Here is a 20,240-nt window from a genome sequence, read left to right on the forward strand (position 1 = left end):
AGGGACATAGTTTCTGCAGAGTGGCAGTAGTTCATAAAAAATGTCCCTCTGTAAAACCCCCATCCCCCGTAACTGAGAGCTGTCTGTTTACACTTTCTACAGCTAGCTTACAGCCCCTTACAACCCCAATCTAACACTAGTGGCACAACAAAAATGATGATACAGTATAGATCCACCTCAGACATGGAAAGCTAATCTGTTAATGGATCCATTAGTCTGGGAGTGGATGCATCGGAATGAAGTGGAGCAGGGAGATTATGGCCCACCCAGTGTTTTTTCTGCATCACAAATAAGCTCTTTTTCCAAAGGCATTTTCTCATCCTGATTCCCAAAAATGTGAATAAAGAAATACCCAGAAATGTAATTTTCATCTTATTTATACATGTCCACCATCATCAGACCACAAGAACATGTCAAAAACACCAAAAACACAATTTTTATTGGAGTGGGTCTTTAAAAATTGCTTACATTGCTGTTAACTATTTGCTGTGGTCAAATAACTGCTTTTTTTACATTTTTGCCCTGATTTTTTGAGCAGCAGCATCCATATGGATTAAACAACAAAAACTGCTCCATCCCCATCAAGCTTTAAGCAAATAAACGTCCACACAGAAACACTGGCTGAAGTTTATGGGAGTCAATTAAATATATGGTTCTGTATGGTTTCCTTCCATTCTTGTTCACCTCCAGGTGAAGCGGAGATTTCTGTCAGGACAATACCCAGACTACCTCGACCTATCAGCTCTGCTCTGTCCTATCAGACACCATTAAGATAAGACAAGAATGTGCCAAAGCACTGTCCCTTAAGTTGTGATTCCCCTAAAATAATGCCTTTTATTTTCTTCATGCCTCTGAATATAGATGTTTTTCTCTCAATTTCCTCCAAGGTCAGGCATATTTTCTGTAATTTACTCAAACTATAAATATCTTCAAAACAGACTGGATCTTTGAGTCAGCATTGCCTCTGACCCAAAAGAAAATAATTAATTTTATTGTTTTCTTCTGTGCACTAAATTGTGATGGGAAATGTTGACTGATCACATATTGCACATCCTGTTTGCCTCTTGTCCACACAACAAAACCAGCCTCTATGGGCCACCTGCAGTTTACAGGCAAATGGTGTTGAAAATGCAACACTTCTGATTTCATAGATATTCTTTAAACAGGAAGATTTGGTTGCAGTTGTTTTTTTTGCGTTCATCCAGCCTCATCTAACCAAATATGTCGATGCTTGATGAGAGCCAGGTGGACGAAACCCACTCCTCTCCTACAAGTCACACCTATCGCACTCATCTCTGCCTGCAAAATTCCTCATTTATGAGTAATGGCTGACTATTCCCTCATGATGCAGCCCAGCACTGAACTGAATCTGCTTCCATGCTGCAGAACAACTTGCCCTGGAATGTTTGGAGGGAAATCTGAGAGCTCTCTTGTCTCTTCAGATTTTACAAATAGTAATTTCAGCTCCTGCTCTCCTCTGAAAGTGCAACAAAAAAATGATAACAGACATTCGAGCTTGCGGTCACAGATCACTCCTTGTTTTGAAGCATACAGTGTTTATCCTTACAATGGTCCTTTCTTCTTAGTAACAGGGCAAACAGTGTGGCTGATTTCAAAGACGCTCCCTCACAGCAGCAACAATGAGTAGATTTGTCAGCCCTCCCACTGCCAACATCTGTGGGATTTGCTCGTGAGCAGGTGTGGAAGCTCATACTGTACGGGAGCAGCATTCCAGGCTGAGCAAGGATGTGGTGTAACTCAACACCAGGATTAGAAAGAGAAGACAGATAAAACTAAAAGTGTTCAAGGCGCTGCAGCAGCTGAAGCAAGTCATTATGAGGTGAAGGTAGAGCAATCAACGAGCAGAAAATGAAACTCAGGAAATAAAAAAGTAGGCTTGTGCTTATTTATAAAACTAATTTCTTAAAACAAACCTAAATAACTGGCACGCCTCACAGGAACTTAGTAACAACAGTATTGAATGTCTGACTATTTTACATGAGCACGTTGGTGACAGAGAAAACGACATGAAAACATTTGCAAACACTAACTAAATATGGAGCCTCCTCCATTAAGGATGTTTACAATTTGTTGTAGCTGCTGTATGCTGTAGCCCACTACGTACACTAGAGTTTCGAGGTCTGTTCTATTGTGAAGAAAAGATTTAGGATGTATTCAGACTTCAGACATTTGGTTTGCTTAAATGAACCAGAGTTCATTTCCCCCAATTATCTGGAACAAGTTTTCAGTCTGAATATACACCCAGGCGGACCGTGGTCCGGAACCAGAAACCGATGACTGACCCATCTTTGGAGGTGGTCTCTGTTTGTTTCCAATGGGACTGAGCTTCGGTTTGCTCTGAGATTCGCCCATCAAAAAAGTAATACGGCTGCATCATCAAAAGAAAGAGTTTCTGCTTGGAGAAAAAGAACGGACAAAGTAAACGCACGAGTTTCTATCTCATTTCTATTTTCATTGTGATGCGTATATATATATATATATATATATATATATATATATATATATATATATATATATATATATATATATATATAACTTATCCAACTTAAATGAATGTCTTCAATTGGTAACAGCTAATTGGGTTAATTTTTTTCTACTTAATTTCTTAAAACTACCCAACTCAATAATTGTTTATACAACTCAAATTTACATATTTATCTAACTAAATGTCATTTTACTCCAATTCAATTAAATGTTTTTCCATCTTAATTTATTGTACTTGAATTCTCATTTGTCTAAGTTTGAGCCTTCAGATATACTCATTTGTATAACAATGAAATGATTGAAACAAAATGGATTCACAACATGAAACATTACATCATTTCCCATTTCCACATGATCAAGACGTGACATTTTCCCCCCTTCCGCAGTCTTTGCTCCAACCTGAAACCCTCTAAAATCTCTGTCAGATAGAACAGAAGACAGTCTTTCCTTTCTACGTAGAAGTTAATCTTTCCCGGTTTAGCTCATTCTTTTAGAGCATGTGTCAAGCTCAAAGCCCGCGAGAGCATAAAGGTTTTAAATTTCTTAAAATAAAAATAAAACATTGTTGTGTATTTATTCATATCTAAGGGGAATCGGACTTGAAATATTGGATTGGGCAACTATACATTAGGACCTAAACACTGTCTATATAACTTAACTTGACAGAATCAATGAATTAATTAACATCAAGGAGTAAGTACATATTTTTTCTATTACGTTTAGTTACATGTATAAGTTACATTTGGCCCTTTGAAGACAGCCACTATGCTGATGTGGCCCTCAGTGAAAATGAGTTTGACACCCTTGCTTTAGAGCAATTATGCTGCTTTTTAAAAAAAAACAGCATACCCTGTTCTGTGTCCTGATTGGCTGGACACCCTGTCAATCAATCTCCTCCGTGTCTCCTGTACAGAAATGCGCAGCTCTTCAGATCAGAAATCTGTGATCGATCAGATCTTTGTTTTCATTCTAAGATCCTGGACCTATTTTCTATGAAGGTTTGAGAATTTAAACAAGAGAGAAATGTGAAAATGTTCATGTCTGTCAGAGAAAAGTATAGAAAGTCTGCAGTGAGGAGTTTTACTGCCATAAACGTCTGTAATCAGATTCCGTAGATTTCACCGATCACGGTTATTTTTAAAATGTAACTCTGCGCTCATATTATTTACATTTGATAAGTCCATTCATATATTTACAATGGCACCCCATGTAGCGCCCTTTGCCCGTAAACGCAGAGGCGGCTCCAACTCAAGATCTCCTTCCAAAAAAAACACCAAAAAACTGAAATGATCTTATCCAGTCCGTCAGGTCAATGCCAGGGAGTCTCACTCTGATCTTGGTCTCTTTCCAGCCACGTCCATCCCCGAAAGAAAATAATTTGATAATAATTTCATTATTGTGCCCCACGGTCTCAGTCAGATCCTCCTCTGTAACTCCCGTGGTCTGTATCTGGGTGTAACTCCACTGGTAGATGCTCCTTGGAAGGGCCCTCTTAGTGTCCCTTTCTGTTTTTAGAGTTTTTTCTCTTATTAGGAGATCCCCACCTTTTCTGTATAGTTCTTATCTAACCCAGAAGTGATGCTGTGAGGAAATTCACCCAGTTAATTACATCCAGCTGTGCAGGAAGGACGTCAGCGGCATCACGAGTACACACATATACAAAATACACATACACTAAAATAAAACAGAAAACAATGGAACTTTTCACTCTACAGGCTTAAAAAAACATTGGATACCTTTATGTGTCCTTCATATAGCACTCTTAGGATTCAGACTTTCTTTTTTTCCCCATATTTCCTCAACAATTCTTCAGGTTTAATTGTTCTTTTCAATGTTTCTCATGTAACTTATTTTCAGTTTCACAACTTATTTTGCTGGAATCAACATTTGGAAATGCAGCAGATTCAAATAATTACCAGGTGTATTTGGACAGTACATTTAAAAAGGAACCTGTTTTCAATCTCCTAAAAAACTGGCCAGGTACCAAAATTCAACAAAACAAGCTAATAAGGACCACAAAATTTGTTTTCAAAAGTTCATAAGACCCTGGAGACTCATTACTTAGACATTCTTTGAAACCTTTTAGGTTTTTGGAGGAAAAAAACTTTTTTCTTGTTTTTATCAAAAACGCTTTTCCATATTTTTGGTCTTGTCACAGCTGGAAGTAATTCAACTGAAGCCCTGTTTTTGGAAAACAAGTGAGACAAAGAACTGTTAACAGGTGCTGGAACCATTGACTGTATATGAGAAGTAGATTGAGTGACCCCTCCCCTTTGGCGTTCCAAACAGAAAGTGCCCGCTGATCCCAAGAAGCCAAAATCTCATTGACTTCTTTAGAGAAATAAACTGCTGTTACTCAGTCATTCTATTGGTCAGAATAACCATTCTTGATCTGATACCTTTTAAACATGTTATTGATAATCTAATGTATTCATGTTATTCTTTTCTATAGTTCAAGTAATTTAAGTTATAAGCTGACCAATCAGGTCCCTCAAAAAAGTAGGTGGTCTCAGGTCGAGTATTCAAAACATTTGACCTGCTTTGAAGTGGTAGGGGTCTAGTCTTCCAAAAAGCTCACTTCTTCTTCTTCTTCTTCTTCTGGTTGCCATAGAAACAATGGCTCAGACCAAGTTGGACAAACCACTGCTTGCCAACATCATCTGGCTCCCACATGGCCGCATCCATATTGTGAAAAAATAGTGCCTGAATTGTTGGGTTGGAGCTGGAAGTAAACCCTTTTCTGTTGGTGACATCACACCGACTTGGTGCACTTCTCAGAGACAGTCTATGGCTGGAACATATTCAGTAATCATTTTGGCTCTGAAGATTTGAATATCACCCGTTGACAAAAATATAACACCCGTGTTATTGTAGAGGTCTAACCTCAGGTTTGACATAAAACAATAATATCAGAAATCTGAATAAATGTTCAGGCTATTTATTTTGGTTCTTATCAGAATATTACTTTTGTTTCTTGGGAGAAACAACACCTGTTCTTGTATTTTTATCTTAGTCTGGTTCATTTATGTCCACAAACATTCACAATTATGACATTTTTGCTTTACATCTCTTAATGAGATCTTTGTTGTTATTCCTTTTGTGCAGTTTGTTTTTGATACTGAACTGGACTTTGACCAAATCTATATTTCATCATACTAGGTGTCCTCTTTATTTGACAGAAGTAAGCTGTCACGAGGTTTATAAGCACACTTGTTGTATGTGCTTTATCTGGATGGTATGTAGTTTTAATCACACCAATAGAAACACAAAACAGTCAGGTTGTTTTTACAAATGTGAGGTAAAAGTGGAATTTACAAATAACACAAGCTGCAGAAATTGGATCAATGTTCTAAAACGTCTCCTTTCCTGAAATATTAAAACTGCTTCCAAATGTAAAACTGTATAAATGTTATTTATGTTTCTTTTTCAAACCTATTGTGAAAACAGCGATGAATGAAATAATGTTTTTGGAAATATTTGTCAAACACATCCACCCTGGCAAAGTGTAATGATCTTGAAGTATCAGAGCTCTTTGTTGGATTGCAGGACATCAGCACTCAGTCTGAAGTATTGATCACCTTGACTCCCTGACTTACTCATAACCTGCTTGGGCTGTAAAAATAGCTGGCTTGTCAAAGCCTGTTTTTGACCTCTTTTCCCAGTAAAATAGCAACTATGTTGAGTGAGTCAAATGTTTAACTTGAATGTTTAGACATGTATCAGAAAACCTCCAAATTCACCACTTGTTGGTCACACTTAAAATTACAACCAGTATTACATTCAAACATTAGAATTCTAACTCAGTGCCATAGCTTTAAAAAACGTCTTTTTAGTTGAATATTTCTTTTATAACCACCTCTTTGTGTTACAAGAACAAAAACTCAGATTGGAAGTCTGCTTAAGCATCAACACACTCTATCCAGTTATTGAACCCACTCGGAAATTGTTGCTAAAATGATCCACATATTTATAAGGTAGATGACACCAACCCGTCACCCAACAAATAATATGTGGATCGTTTTCATTTCTGATGATGCACACTTCATCTGGCATTATCCCTTACATATTTATTTTTTTGATGGAATTTTTTTACCCAACAAGTGATGCAAAAATGAACAACAGAAATCGGAGCAGTTTTATTTGAGTTCAGATCCATCATCACAGTTCCATCCATTCCTTTCACCCTCATGTTTCAACAAGCTCTTCCTCTGAGCTGACTCTTTGACCTTTGGCACAGTGGCTGAATTCTCATTTTCTTTGAAACAATATAACCTCTGAAACATCTGTGTCTGATCCCAGTCTAGATGGAATTTGAATCAAGGATACAGAACCAAACCCATCCTTTTTTTCTTCATTCTACACATTCTTTCTTGATGAACCTAACTTGTCCACGTTGCAGAGTGCTCACTCGTGAATAAGCTTGAGACTGGAATGCTTCATGCTGAAAAAAAGCTGTGATTCAGTGAGATTCATAAAGGCTCTGGAGGCTTAAAGGAACAACTTTTAAACAATAAAACATTTAAATATGTTAAGTGAGTCCACTTCTTGAGCCTGTTTAGAGGTTTTTTGGTATTTATGTGTATGTCTATGGACAGTTTAAATGAAGGATCTTTAAATATCCCAACATCCCTCGGATGTCTGTAAACCTTTTTGTTTGGAAGGTGACCTTTTTATTTTTTGGCTCTGGGCAGTTTACAACTTGTTTTTGTAGAAGTTGAGCCTTAGGCATCAGCAATAGCCGACAGGGTAGTATACTCACCCTCCTTTTACTAACCCTGAGACTTCACAAAAGACAAGGGTGGTCTGGAATGTGAAATGAACATGACAGGAAATGGGATGCTATTTATTTTTTAAGCAGAAAACAAGCTTTAAGATGAGTTTGAGATGAGCTGGGGGAGGTGTACCATCTGTAATGACATGTTGTTGGGTTTAGTCAGACACAGAGGCCCTAAATAGGCTGAGTCAGTCAATGCTGGCAATTACAGGATAGAACATAATTGTGTTGCTTGTGGTGGGTGATGAAAAGCAGATCAGGGTAACACCTGTCCAGGTTGTGGTGACTGGTCTAAATGAAGGGGGACTGTGTGTGTGTGGGGGGGGGGGGGGGGGGACACAGACTGACTCAGGGGCAAGAAGTTAGATTATAAGGTTGAGTTGGCTAAGAGTTCAGCATGTAATTAGAGGCAAACCTCCCCTCCCTCCCGTTGTCTGCTGCGGCTCTACAAGAAAAGGCATGTTATGAAAAAATCTGTTAAAGTTGAGTTTGTTTTCCAGTAAAAAAAACATCTGAATTAGGCGGAATTGAGCAGTTCTTGAACTGAATTCAGTTCTTTACTTGAGACATTTGTGATCTTTTGAATTTATTTGTTTTATGTTTTTCTGTGTTGTTTTGCTTGTATATAACTGCAACAGTGCACAAGAAAACTGGATAAACAGGTACTTTCAGAAAAATCTAGATGGACTTTATTAATTGTTAGCCCTTAACTATGAGTTATGTAGGCTGCAAATATTAAGTAATATTGTGTGGTAAATGCTATGGAAGGTGTGCAGTTATCCTTGCAATTATCCACATGTTTATTTGCACTATCTACATCATTTGTACGTTCATTCATCCATCCATCCATCTTCCTCCGCTTATCCGGGACCGGGCTGCGGGGCATCAGTCTAACCAAAGATGCCCAGACTTCCCATGCCACTTCCCCCAGCTCCTCTGGCGGGACCCCGAGGCACTCCCAGGCCAGCAGAGAGACGTAGTCTCTCCAGCGTGTCCTGGGTCTTTCCTGGGGCCTCCGCCCAGTGGGACACCAGGAAGGCGTCCCGGAGGCATCCGGACTAGATGCCCGAGCCACCTCAACTGGCTCCTTTCAATGTGGAGGAGAAGCGGTTCTACTCCCAGCTCTCTGCGGGTGACCAAGCTTCTCACCCTATCTCTATGGTAGCGCCCAGCCACCCTACAGAGGAAGCTCATTTGAGTTGCTTGTACCCGGGACCTCGTTCTTTCGGTCATGACCCAGAGCTCATGATCATAAGCGAGTATTGGGATGAAGATCGACCGGTTAATTGAGAGCTTTGTGTTTTGGCTCAGCTCTCTCTTTACCACAATGGACCGATACAGCGACCGCTAACTACGGACGCTGCTCCGATCCGCCTGTCAACCTCACGCTCCAATGAACAAGACCCCAAGATTTTTAAACTCCTCCACCTGGGGCAGGGACACTCCACCCACAGAGAGATGGCAAACTACCTTTCTTGTCGAGAACCTTGGCCTCAGATTTACCGGTGCTGACCCTCATCCCAACCGCTTGACACTCGTCCACAAACCGCCCCAGTGCACACCGGAGGTCCCGGCTCGATGAAGCCAACAGGACAACATCATCTGCAAAGACCAGAGAGGAAATCCTGTGGTCCCCAAACCAGACCCCTTCCGGCTCATGGCTGCGCCTAGAAATTCTGTCCATAAAAACCCCATACTCCCAGAGCACCCTCCACATGATACCACGGGGGATGCGGTCGAACGCCTTCTCCAAATCCACAAAACACATGTGGACTGGATGAACTCCTACGAACCCTCTAGCACCCTAAAGACTGCACTGTTGTTCTTGGATCTGAGGTACGACTATCGGATGGACTCTCCACTCCAGTACCCTGGCCATTGACTTACAAAGGGAACACAACCTCTCGTCCCCTGGGGTGAACTGCAACAATGGCGGCTGAGATGGGGGCTCACGAGTAAGTCCACACCAGCCCGCCATCTCTCACCATGAGCAACTCCAGAGTTGTAGAGAGTCCAACCCCTCTCTAAGGACTTAGCTTCAGAGCCCAGGCTATGTGTGGAGGTGAGCCCGACTATATCTAGACAGTATTTCTCAACCTCTTGCACAAGTTCAGGCTTTTTCCCTCCCAGAGAGGTGACGTTCCATGTCCCAAAAGCCAAGTTCCACGACCGGGGTATGGGCCGCCGAGGCACTCGCCTTTGACTGCCACCCAAACCACATTGCACCTTGCTTTTGAGGTCTCCTATGGGTGGTGGGCCCATGGGAGAGTGCTCCCACGTCGCTCTGACCGGGGTCCCTGGGAAGAGGCGCTCGCCTGCAAGCCCCAACCCCAGGCCTGGTTCTTGAAGGGGGGCCCCGGTGACGCCAATCCGGATGAAGTAATTGGGTTCTTTGTACATTCACGTACATCATAATTACACTAAAATGATTACCACCTTTTCTGACTTTAAGTTGCTGTGGAGTGAGAACCACAGAAGCAGCAAAAAAAAAAAAAAAAGAGCACAGTAAAGAAAAAAGAATAACTGATACGTTGCACTGGAGCACAAGTCACACTTTGGGGAGAAACTTCTTTAACAAAATGGGAAACATTTCAACTTAAAGGGCAAATCATAATAAAAGAACAGAAAACAATAATAGACTGAATATATGCGCACTTCACTACCATAACACGGTCTTGATTAGTTTCATGAAACAGGAAGAAAATAGTATAGGGCTGGACATATGAACAATTATTTAGATAGCCATAAAATAAAGACAATACTAACAACTCAACTGAACTCCTTATATTACTTTAAAGACCCACTCCAATGAAAATGGTGTTTTTTATGTTTTTAACATGATCTTGTGACATTTTTCTGATGGAGGACATGTATAAAAGAAATTTAGCTCACATTTGCATTTCTGAGTATTTCTTTTTTTCACACTGTTGTGACTCAGAGGCAGACAAAAAAAATCCAGTTGAAAAAAGCTTTTAGGAGTGACTTAGGTGGCCCAGTTGGTGGGCTACCAGCTCTCCGCTCCATTCTGATGCTTCCACTGTCAGACAAGTAGATCCATGAACGTCTTTGTTGTCCTCGTCTGAACTGGAATCTGGATCTGTATGGCTGGATAGCTCTGATGTTGCTGACCCTTTTTGTTACACAGCTAATGTTAGCTTGGGATGGTCTGTAAGCTACCGGGAGAGAGTGTACACGAAAGGATGAAGGGAAGTGAGGAAAGGCTTTCTCTGCACCAACGGTTCTGCTCACATCTCAGAGATGAATTTCAAATGAATTCCTGCTGCTCAGCAGAAACCGTGACCTAGAAATATTCCATCAGAGTCCTATAAATGACACAGCATAATCAGAATTAAAGAAACACTGGGAACAAATTTACATAAGATTGAAAGAGGATTGGAGTGATGCTTTCAATCTTAAGTCTGTTGCATTCTTCATTTTCTGTGCTGGGTTGGAACAATTCCGCCAGACTCTGTGCAAGTGCTTCTTCTGCATTGCTTTCAGTAGCAAATACTGATGCCAAAACCTCAAAACAAAAAACACAGACTGTATATCACAGTAAACTAACACATTTACAGCTTAGTTTATGTTTGTAAGGGTCATTAAGTGGGTTTTTTGTATTGGCTTTCTTTGTGTTTCAGTTTTGCGTGAAGGCTTCTCTGAACATCCTTTTTTGCCTCTGCTCTGTCAGTAGATCACCTGTTCTGAGTTGTTGTCCACACCTGCTGCATGTTTTGTGTTTGCCGTATTCTATGTATCACCTTTTTCATTTACAAGGTCTTACTGTTTTTTTTAAACAGGCCTTTAATTTGTGCTTTTGTACGTTTTGCTCTATTCATTAACTTTCTGTTTGTCTGCAATCATCCATGACAACAGCCGCTAGTTTTAGAGGCTGGACTCGAGTGTCTCTGAAAAGAAAAAACTGAATAATTACAGGTCAGTTTTCCGCTGGTAACTTCTCCAAGAAGAAAAAGTTGGTTTGGACGTTGTCAAGGGACTACCTGGATCATGTAAATCCTGATCAAACCAACTAACCATAATGTTCTCTTTTCTCTATCTTTATTTTGGGAAAAATACATGAAGAACTCTCTAAATGTGGGTTTCTAAACGCGCATTTAACCCGTGGTGTTCACACTGGACAAGCAAGGAGGGGCATCGTCTTCTTTATTTCTGCTGTTTACTAGCGCATGTCTGCCACCTACAGTTGGAAGAGGCGTGGTGTGAAGTGCCAAATGCTGAATTCTGAAATGCTTATCAATTATTAATTGCTCCTCCATGATCAATTTTCAAACGGTTGGTACTTCTGTAAATCAAAAGGGACGCCATCAAACTGTCACAGCCAAATCCAAGTCCCTGATTGGTCAAAGTTCAATGTGGTTTAACTTGCAATGCGCTTTCAGTGGCCGTACGTTTTGTATGCAGAGCGTGAAACAGTCATAAGAACTTGTGAGTTTTGGATAGAGAAGCCTGAAGTACATTTTACGCACGTTTCCGTAGACTTTTTATTAAAAGTGATCCTTGAAGGCGCGTTTTAAACGTATCTTTATCTTCATTTCTTCACATTCAGGATGTGTAAACCAAACTTCCACAATACTGATTACATACCAGACTGGAGACTGTCTGAAAGCAGTTCAGAGCTTTTCAAGAGATACTGTTGTAGTTTTTGCTGAGCTTTGTAACCTGTTATGCGTTTCACAGTTTTGTTTAAATCAATTGCAGGAGGTTTAACCGTATAGGCTGACAGTTACAAAACCTTTAACACGACAAAGCTTGTTTCAGGTCTTTTCACTTATTTGATCAATACGTTGTTCATTGAAAGTCAAGCTGAGGATGCTCCAGAGACATCATGACCCCAAACAGGACTTCACAGGTTTATTAAATGGATGGATGGACAGACGGATGATTGGAACTCTGTGCTATGATGGAATAATTATACTATTTAGATTTTGTTTAAGTGATGTTTTCTTTGAGTTAGAGAGTTAGATTTGAAGTTAAGATCCAGTAGGGTTTTATTTTAAAGCAAACCGAACAAGATCTATAATAAATTTAGGTTAACATAGAGACAAAAAATTGTCATTGTCCTTCCAAAGAAATATTTCACAGCTTAATACTTGTTTAGCTGTGGGCTCTAAAATCAAACTGGTCCGTTTTACAAACCAGTTTAGTTAAAAGTTAAAGACAAAAAAAAGGTTCAAGAAGTTCTGATAAAATAAGATTGCTGTAGAATCTGTTCAGTCTTGAAAGCTCATCTTACATAAAGCTCTTTGTAAACAAAAGACAACTTTTGTTCTAAGTCAGGAGTGTCCAACTCATTTTCACTGGGGGCCACATCAGCATAGTGTCTGTCCTCAAAGGGCCAGATATAACTTATACATGTAACTAAATGTAATGAAAAATAAATGTAACTACTCCTTAATGTTAAATAACTCATTATTTATTCTGGCTTTTTAAACTGACAATTACAGTTGCATAGAGAACATATGTTTGCTTGTTACTTTAGCATAAATCCTTTTAAATTTGATTCTGTCTGGTTAGGTTATATGGACAGTGTTTAAGTCCTAATGTATTGTTGCCCAATCCGATATTTCAAGTCCGATTCCCCCTAGATATGAATAAATACACACCAATTTTTATTTCAAGAAATTAAAAACTCTTATGCTCTCGTGGGCCACATAAAATGACACGACGGGCCACATTTGGACCGCGGGCCTTGAGTTTGACACACGTGTTCTAAAGTTTTACCGTGAATCTTTGGAGGTGTTTGGGTTGTGCGACGTGGCATCAACTCGGTCTTCAAAGACATTTTTAGATGAGAGGCAAAAGTTTTTTTATCCATGATGTCATAGATCCTTTTTTTGTCTGTCAGTAAGTATTGTTTTCATGGTTGCTGACAAAACGGCTGCAGGGAACCTTTAGAGTGAGAGTAAACACACATTTACCTTGCAAAACTGAACATAAACAGTGTCTTGGTAGTAGTGACAAATGATCTCTGTACAGAAAACAAAAGTTTAGCAGCTGAACTAAATTTGTTTTTAACTTCTGTGTTTGAGAAGAACAAAAAAGGCTTTCAGTTCCAGACAGAGTTATGCAGACTAAAGCAGAGCATGTTGTCTGTGTTTGCCGTCAGCTTACGGTAAATTTCCATTTTTGGGGGTAGTCTTCACCTTGACGATAGGAATGTTAACACCTACTTGCTACAAATATGTTCTGCAGACTTTATGGGGTCTCGTTATTTCCTTCACCCCATGGCTGCTTGCACCCTGTTGTTAAGTGTTGTGTTGTCTCTGGGGCATCTGTCCTGCACCGTGGTTCCTCCCTGGTGTTATCACGCCAGGTTTTTTGGTTCTGTACTCAGAACCTCATGAATACTTTTGTGGTACCCCTCAGTCAAGCCATTGGGGAGATTTTCTGATAAATAACCATTTCTTGTAGTTAGAACACACACTGCAGAGACTTGCTCTGACATGATAGTAAATCTGTTGTTCTCCCTTAATTTTTGCTGTCTGAGGTATTCACTGAGCACTTTATTGTTATTGGTTACTTGCTGGTTTACTGATGGATTTGTGTTTTATTTTGACAGAATAACCTTGCGCTTTTCCGTTCTCTTCTTTTGTTCATTTTATTCTTCAATTGATATTCATACTCACTCCAGAATTAAGGCCAATGGAAAACAGCAATGAGGAAAGGGCAGAGGACACATTTGACAGTGATTTGGGGATTTGGTCTAAAGCTGGCCGGAAATGTCTTCTTTAGATTAAAAGTTAAGCTTTTGGATAAAGTTCTACATTTTTTGATGTGAGAAGTTGAGTCACAGGCCTTCATGTAATCCAGTCTTTGCTGGTCAATAAAGCATGCTGTCTTATTTATTTAGGTTTGATGTCTGTAACCAGTGGAGTACAACAGGACTGACTCAACTCTGATTCAAGTTTCTGATGATTTACTGCTTTTCTCACTTGTTCTTGGTCTAAAGTTGAGCAGTACATTTAGATACTGAATATAAAAGGTCTAGTATGGAAAATTTTGACCATTACATTTTTTAAAAAACAAGATAAAAACGGACTAGCAAAAAGGGGATACTGAATTTAAAGTCCTAACCTATGTTAATGATTTAAATAGGAAACTTAGTGTCCTTTGAGACAGATTTGTTCTTCACAAATTGAGAGATAGGATACTACTGATATTAAAAGAGATGCACTACATGGGATACTTATGAAATAATTATTTTTTTTGTATTCTCAAGCACCAGATATTTTTTGTTGTTTTTGTCTTAAGGTCCATTCTTAGTGGCTGAATAAGGAAAACAACAAAACTATCACCTTTCTCCAAACTCAGGGTAGAAAGTTGAACGTCCTTCTAGTTTCACCTTTGCACTCGTTGTCAGTATTTTAAATAATTTAAGTAATAACAGAATGATATGAACATGTGACTTTTAAAAACATCTTTGAAAAATGCAGAAAAAAGCAAAAACGTATGTATTTTCTCACATCTTTGCACTCTAACTCTGTTTAGTGAAAGTTCAAAGATTTGAGCAAAGGCTTTTTCCTTTTGCTCTTTAAAGTGCAGGCATGGAAAAGGAGAAAAAGGGGGAACTTAATTCCATTCAGATCAGGTCAGATCAAGTTACTTGTAGTGGAAAAGGCAGGAGGACACATACGACTGCTCCCTGTAATGATTTTAGGTGAGGCTTCAGATCAAAGCTGGACAGTCGTGTAGAAGGCAGACAACAACTGAATTGTCTCACTCATTTGGTATTTCAGAGAATAAATTCAAGATTATATAAAGACTCACTGGACATCATTCAAACATCGAGTCTCTCTGTGTGTTTCTGATGTGTTTCTTCCAGTTAAATGTTGGTAATTTGATGTTGGCAAAGTATGTAGAAGTTAAATACCTGTGTTTCTGCAGCCTTTAATTTTCTTCCATAATGCCGTTTAAATTAATCACAGCTAAACCTCAGCCATTGTGTAATTAAAGTGTTTGAAATCTCTCAGTCAGGCGAAGGACACTTTCATATCTGCTGGCTTCAGTGAATGTGAAAACAGCCAAGTTGGAGGAATTTGAGGAGTTGTGGCCACTTGGTCTTTCTGCCTACCTACTTGAGCTTTAGTCACAACTGAACTTGACAGGCCAGGTAAAAAAGTGGCAGACCTCTATGGGACAGGCAGGTGGGCCGCACAAGATATCAAGGTCGTTGACCACTCTGTGAGCCCGCAGACTGAAAAGGTTTATGCTCATGTTTATGTGAACATGTTTTTTTAAAGGCAAATGCTTTTTCTCTATTTCGTGATAGGATTTAGGAGATGAAGAATAAGGATCGTGTCGTTGCTGCAAAGTAGTTGCATTGTTTTAAAGAGATTATGGTCTGAACCACTAAGACATTACTCAGAATTTACTCTTTGGTCACATCTAGAGTGTGGGCCCCCATTTGAATAGCCTTGCTCTAATACCTCGTGGTGTTCCTGCCTTTTGTTTGTTTTCAAGGAATATTGTCTTTTTGGTGTTTTTAACATGTCCTTTAGGCATTTTTCGTATGATGGAGGACATATGTCAAGAAAAGTAATCTTAAAGTTTCATCTCTGAGTATTTCATTCATTTTCTAAACCTGTTTCATCCCTTTTGGCGTCACGAGGTTGCCGGACCCTAACCTGTTGGGTAAAGGCGGGGTACAGCAGCCCGTCACAGGGCCAAAATCACACACCGATCCACACCTAGGGACAATTTTGAGTAATCAATTAAGCTATGAAGTATGAAGCATGTTTTTGGAGGGTGGGAGGAAGCCGGAGGAGAAACCCATGAGGAGAACATGAAAAAAATTAAATGAAATTTATTTAACTTTTCTGCAGTCACTGAATGCTTTTTAAAAATGGACTGCAAACATCAGATAGGACAATTGTTTCCAATAAAGAAATAATGACATTAATAACCCAATGGTCTGTCCTTCAGGTAAAGGAGACGGGGATGCAGTGACGGGAAGTGATGTCATCCTGACTAAAATGAAGCTCTTCAACAACTTCAATGAAAGACCGCTTAAGGCTGATGACTGTATGTCCACCATCTCTACAGTGTCAGATTCCGATCAGCAGATCTTAAACAATATCAAAGTCTCTGAGGTGAACTCTGACCTCGACGACAAGTCCTCACAGTACCACACGAAGTCCAGCTCAGACTACCTGTCGGCTATTTTTTCAAACTCTCAGCTTCCTAGGTTGTACAAATTTGAATCAGAGGACTCTGGAGTGGAGCTCAACAGTGGAGCCAATTCGCCATTGACCCCAACAAGTTCAGAGAAGAGTTTTGTGGTGCACAGTCGAGAGCCTTCCTGTGATTCCTGCAAAACCAACTCTGATCATACCTCCCCGCCCAACACATTCATTATAAATGTGCAAAGCTCTGAGATAAAGCAGACTATGGATAACAATCTGAACACAAGAGAGGATACTCAAAGCAACTTGCTGATATACCGAGATGAACACAGCGCTCTGTTGGAGGAAACAGAACTGCATATAAATAAGGTAGAGGAGAAGAACAGACCTTCAGGAACAAGCCCTGGAGTCCTTTCTGAAGAGACCAGCGTATTGACAGACATGGGCTGTTCTGCGGACATCAGGTCAGTCCAAGAACCTTTCGTGGGACTGCAAGATGACAGCAGGAGCTCAGAAAAAGATACTTACTCCATGAGGAGGTGCAACACCAGTGACAGCCTCGAGGAATACATGGAGGAATGCTACAGACTGAGTCAGGTTGGTTCTGTTTACTTTATAAGACTACATCGTTTTTGAGAAAACAGTCTAATGCTGTGATCACATCGAAAGCAATTTGTGGTTTAAATTCACGTCAGATGCCTCTCTTTAGACACGCGTCACGTGACTGCTGGACGCTTGTTTAAAAAAAACTTGACGGTCCTGATGCATGTGGGAGGAGCTACCAGCAAAAGTTTTTAGCCTCATCATGGAACATGTAAGCACCAACTGTATATTTAATTTATTCACAATGATGGAAGACGAGGATGATGCTGGGAGATCAGGTTTATTTCTTTTAACCCTTGTGCTATCCTAGGCACTTTAACATTGGGAGTTGGGTCATCTAGACCCACTAGACAGTGCTCTAAACCTTTTTTCTTCACTGATTTGTGATCTTCACTGGTGTCCATGGATTACATGAAATCTTTCCACCTTTATCCACCTTTGTCATGGTAGGGAGAACACGTCAATGTAAGGGGGGGGTCATCTAAGATAGCACAAGGGTTAAAAAGCTCTATAAAAACATTGGTAATCACGTTTCCATCTCTGGATTAATGAAATCATTCAGAGACTCTCCCAGTACTGTGAGCTTCACAATCTACTGCAAGAGCAGTAGAGAGCAGGACAATGACGGATGCTTTCAGTAGTCCGAGGAGGAAAAAAATAAAAAACAAAGTAATATTGTTTGATAAAATACCATAAAGCTCAAGAGGAGAACAAGATTCTCCTCCATGTTGGTTTTGGACTCCATCCACTGATCAGGTCATTGACACATCACGAGCCAAAGTTTAGTCCCTGATTGGTTGATGTGATGCATCGTCTCTACCAAAGTTCAGATATTTCAACTCTTGATGCACCACGACACTCAAATCGCGCTGCGACGCTCAAAACACATTTACTCTTGTTTATTGCCAAGAGTAAATGAGAGTAAATCACTGTTAGGAATTCGTGTTTAGGAATGTTTATTTGATGGTTTAAATCTAAGATGAAAGAGCTTCTTGGTCTCTGTGAGAGCACCTGCCAGCTGGGAAAGCTGCAAAGTCAATACCACCTATTTGATGGTCCTGAAAACATTGCTGCTGGTCTTTCATTATCGTCAACGATTAGAGAGAATGTGATACAGCTTTGACATTCTTCAAATGAATGCCTTGTGCTGATGAAAGCAAAGGGGAGGCAGGCAGGGGACATTCTACTGACAGAAAGTTCAGTACATTTAAGTGCAATGATTTAGTTCACCCCTGAAAGGCGATTTAACACCCAAAATATTTTGAAAACAGTTTTTTCACTTCATCATTCTTTTCGACATGTGAAAAAAAGACTGAAAGAGATTCTGCAGAACACATCTGCTGATCTAATGATCACTTTTCTATTCGCAAATTTCAATACCCACTGCTTCTTTTCTAAAAGGTCCTGAATTTTTACAGTGATTCTATTCAAGTATGGTAAGAGAGCCTTTGGACTTGCATCTGAAGTTTTTTGCTTTCCAATACATTTGCACCACGCACATAATCCAAAGCTGCTTTGTTTGCAATACTAAAAACTTGTAGAGAAAATGACAATCTGCTGTCAGAGAGAAACTGTATATGTTTGACTTGTATGCAAGGAGAAAACCTAGCCTCTAAAGCTGTGCCCACACTGTCAATGTACAGACACGATCAGAGGTCCTGCTGCATGATTTGAGCAGTCGCAGCGCAACCAGAGTTCAAACGTCTGAAATTTGTGGTTGAATTTGTATCAAGTCAACCAATCAGGAACTCAGCTTTGGGGCTTGACGTCTAGTTGTCATCATCAGTGGGTGGAGTCTAAAACCAACACAGAAGAGAATCTGATCGTTCTCATCCTGAACTTTATAAAATTCTCCTAGCATCAAGACAATAATACAGTGTTCCTCTAATTTAATTCCCTTTTTCCCCCCCTTATCTGACTAATGCGGGACAGCAAGTCTTTAAGAGAGACCACAGTACCAATGAAATCAGTGCGAATGATGTCTTTAATTCAGAGATGGAGATGTGTTTATCAATGCTCTTATAGAAGTCTTCAATAAATAAAGCTGATCTCTCAACATCATCCGTCTTTCATGCATTGTAAATGAGATATTCAGACTATGCTTCTATGTAGCAATGAGGCTAAAAACAATTGTCTGGAACATTAAGTTTATGAGCACAATTTTGGACAAACATCCAGCAACAAGTTTGATGCGCATCAAAAGAGAGAGGGGGGGGGGGATTGCGTTCAGTGTGAACGCAGCATGAGGGAAGCACCAAGACCAAGACCAAACTGAAAGTGAATGCTAACAAAACCCTTGACTTCTGGAATCATGTTTTCTAGACAGATGGTCCCAACAGTTATTTATTTAGAGACACCAAAAAAGAGGACATGTTTGGTTTTAACAGTATTACAAAGTGAAACTTGAAGTTGGCTTTTAGAACAACGCCAGGCATGGATAAATGGCTGCATTCATTCCAAAGGTTAGGACATGCATTTTTGTAGAGGGACATTACCAGAAGATCTTGAAGACTCTTTTCTTGTGTTTCAGTTTTTTTTTGTTGCTTACTTCTTACTATTGGAATTGAGATTAAACACAAAAATATGAAACAACGTATATAAATCTTCTAAAATTCAAAAAACTTTCATGGGGTATCCTGATTTATATTAAAATGAAAGAGTGGAAAGGAATTGGACAACGGATAATTGAAATAGATTTCTTTTTTTTTGGTGGATATTTCCAATTGTAGATTGTATACTTGATTAGACATATTAGACAGATATCTGTTTTGTTCACACTAAGACATGCATGCATTCATCAATCTTTGATTTGATCCACTCAAGGGTTAGGTTTGGTTTTACCCTTGTAGTTTTTCATCTGTTTCTCAACCGTTTGGTGTGGAATACAGGATTTCCCATTACTCATGTGATCAGTGGAAACTGAGAGGAAGTGCAGCAGGGTGTGTGTTTGTGTATGTGTGTTTGTTTACATGGCGTGTTCACTTCGAAATGGGCCTGCACACGCAAAAAAAGGGCAATTCTGTATATACCACACATTCTCCCTGGCTGTGAGATCCCTGTGAGATTTGAGGAGTGACAGATAAGATCGGTGCCAGGCTGGAAGGGCCTCTGATTATGGACCCCCACCCCCGCTACGCACAAGTCGCTAAGGAAGTCAGCAACCTTTTAGGAGAAGTGGCCTGAGGAGGAAATTGGTTCTTTTACTGTTGGTGACCGCC

General features: G+C 39.8%; 1 protein-coding gene across 1 annotated transcript in view; it reads left to right on the top strand.

Annotated features, from left to right (window-relative positions):
• si:ch211-250c4.3 (uncharacterized) overlaps positions 1-20,240 on the top strand; it is a 28,610-nt gene that overhangs the window by 1,126 nt on the left and 7,244 nt on the right. Inside the window, exon 2 of the mRNA XM_004076915.5 lies at positions 16,220-17,016. Coding sequence (XP_004076963.1) covers positions 16,220-17,016 — 797 coding nt within the window. The remainder of the gene's footprint in view (positions 1-16,219; positions 17,017-20,240) is intronic.

This window comes from Oryzias latipes, chromosome 15 (assembly GCF_053564925.1).
Source record: "Oryzias latipes strain Hd-rR chromosome 15, Olatipes_Hd-rR_3.1".
Lineage (NCBI taxonomy): Eukaryota > Metazoa > Chordata > Actinopteri > Beloniformes > Adrianichthyidae > Oryzias > Oryzias latipes.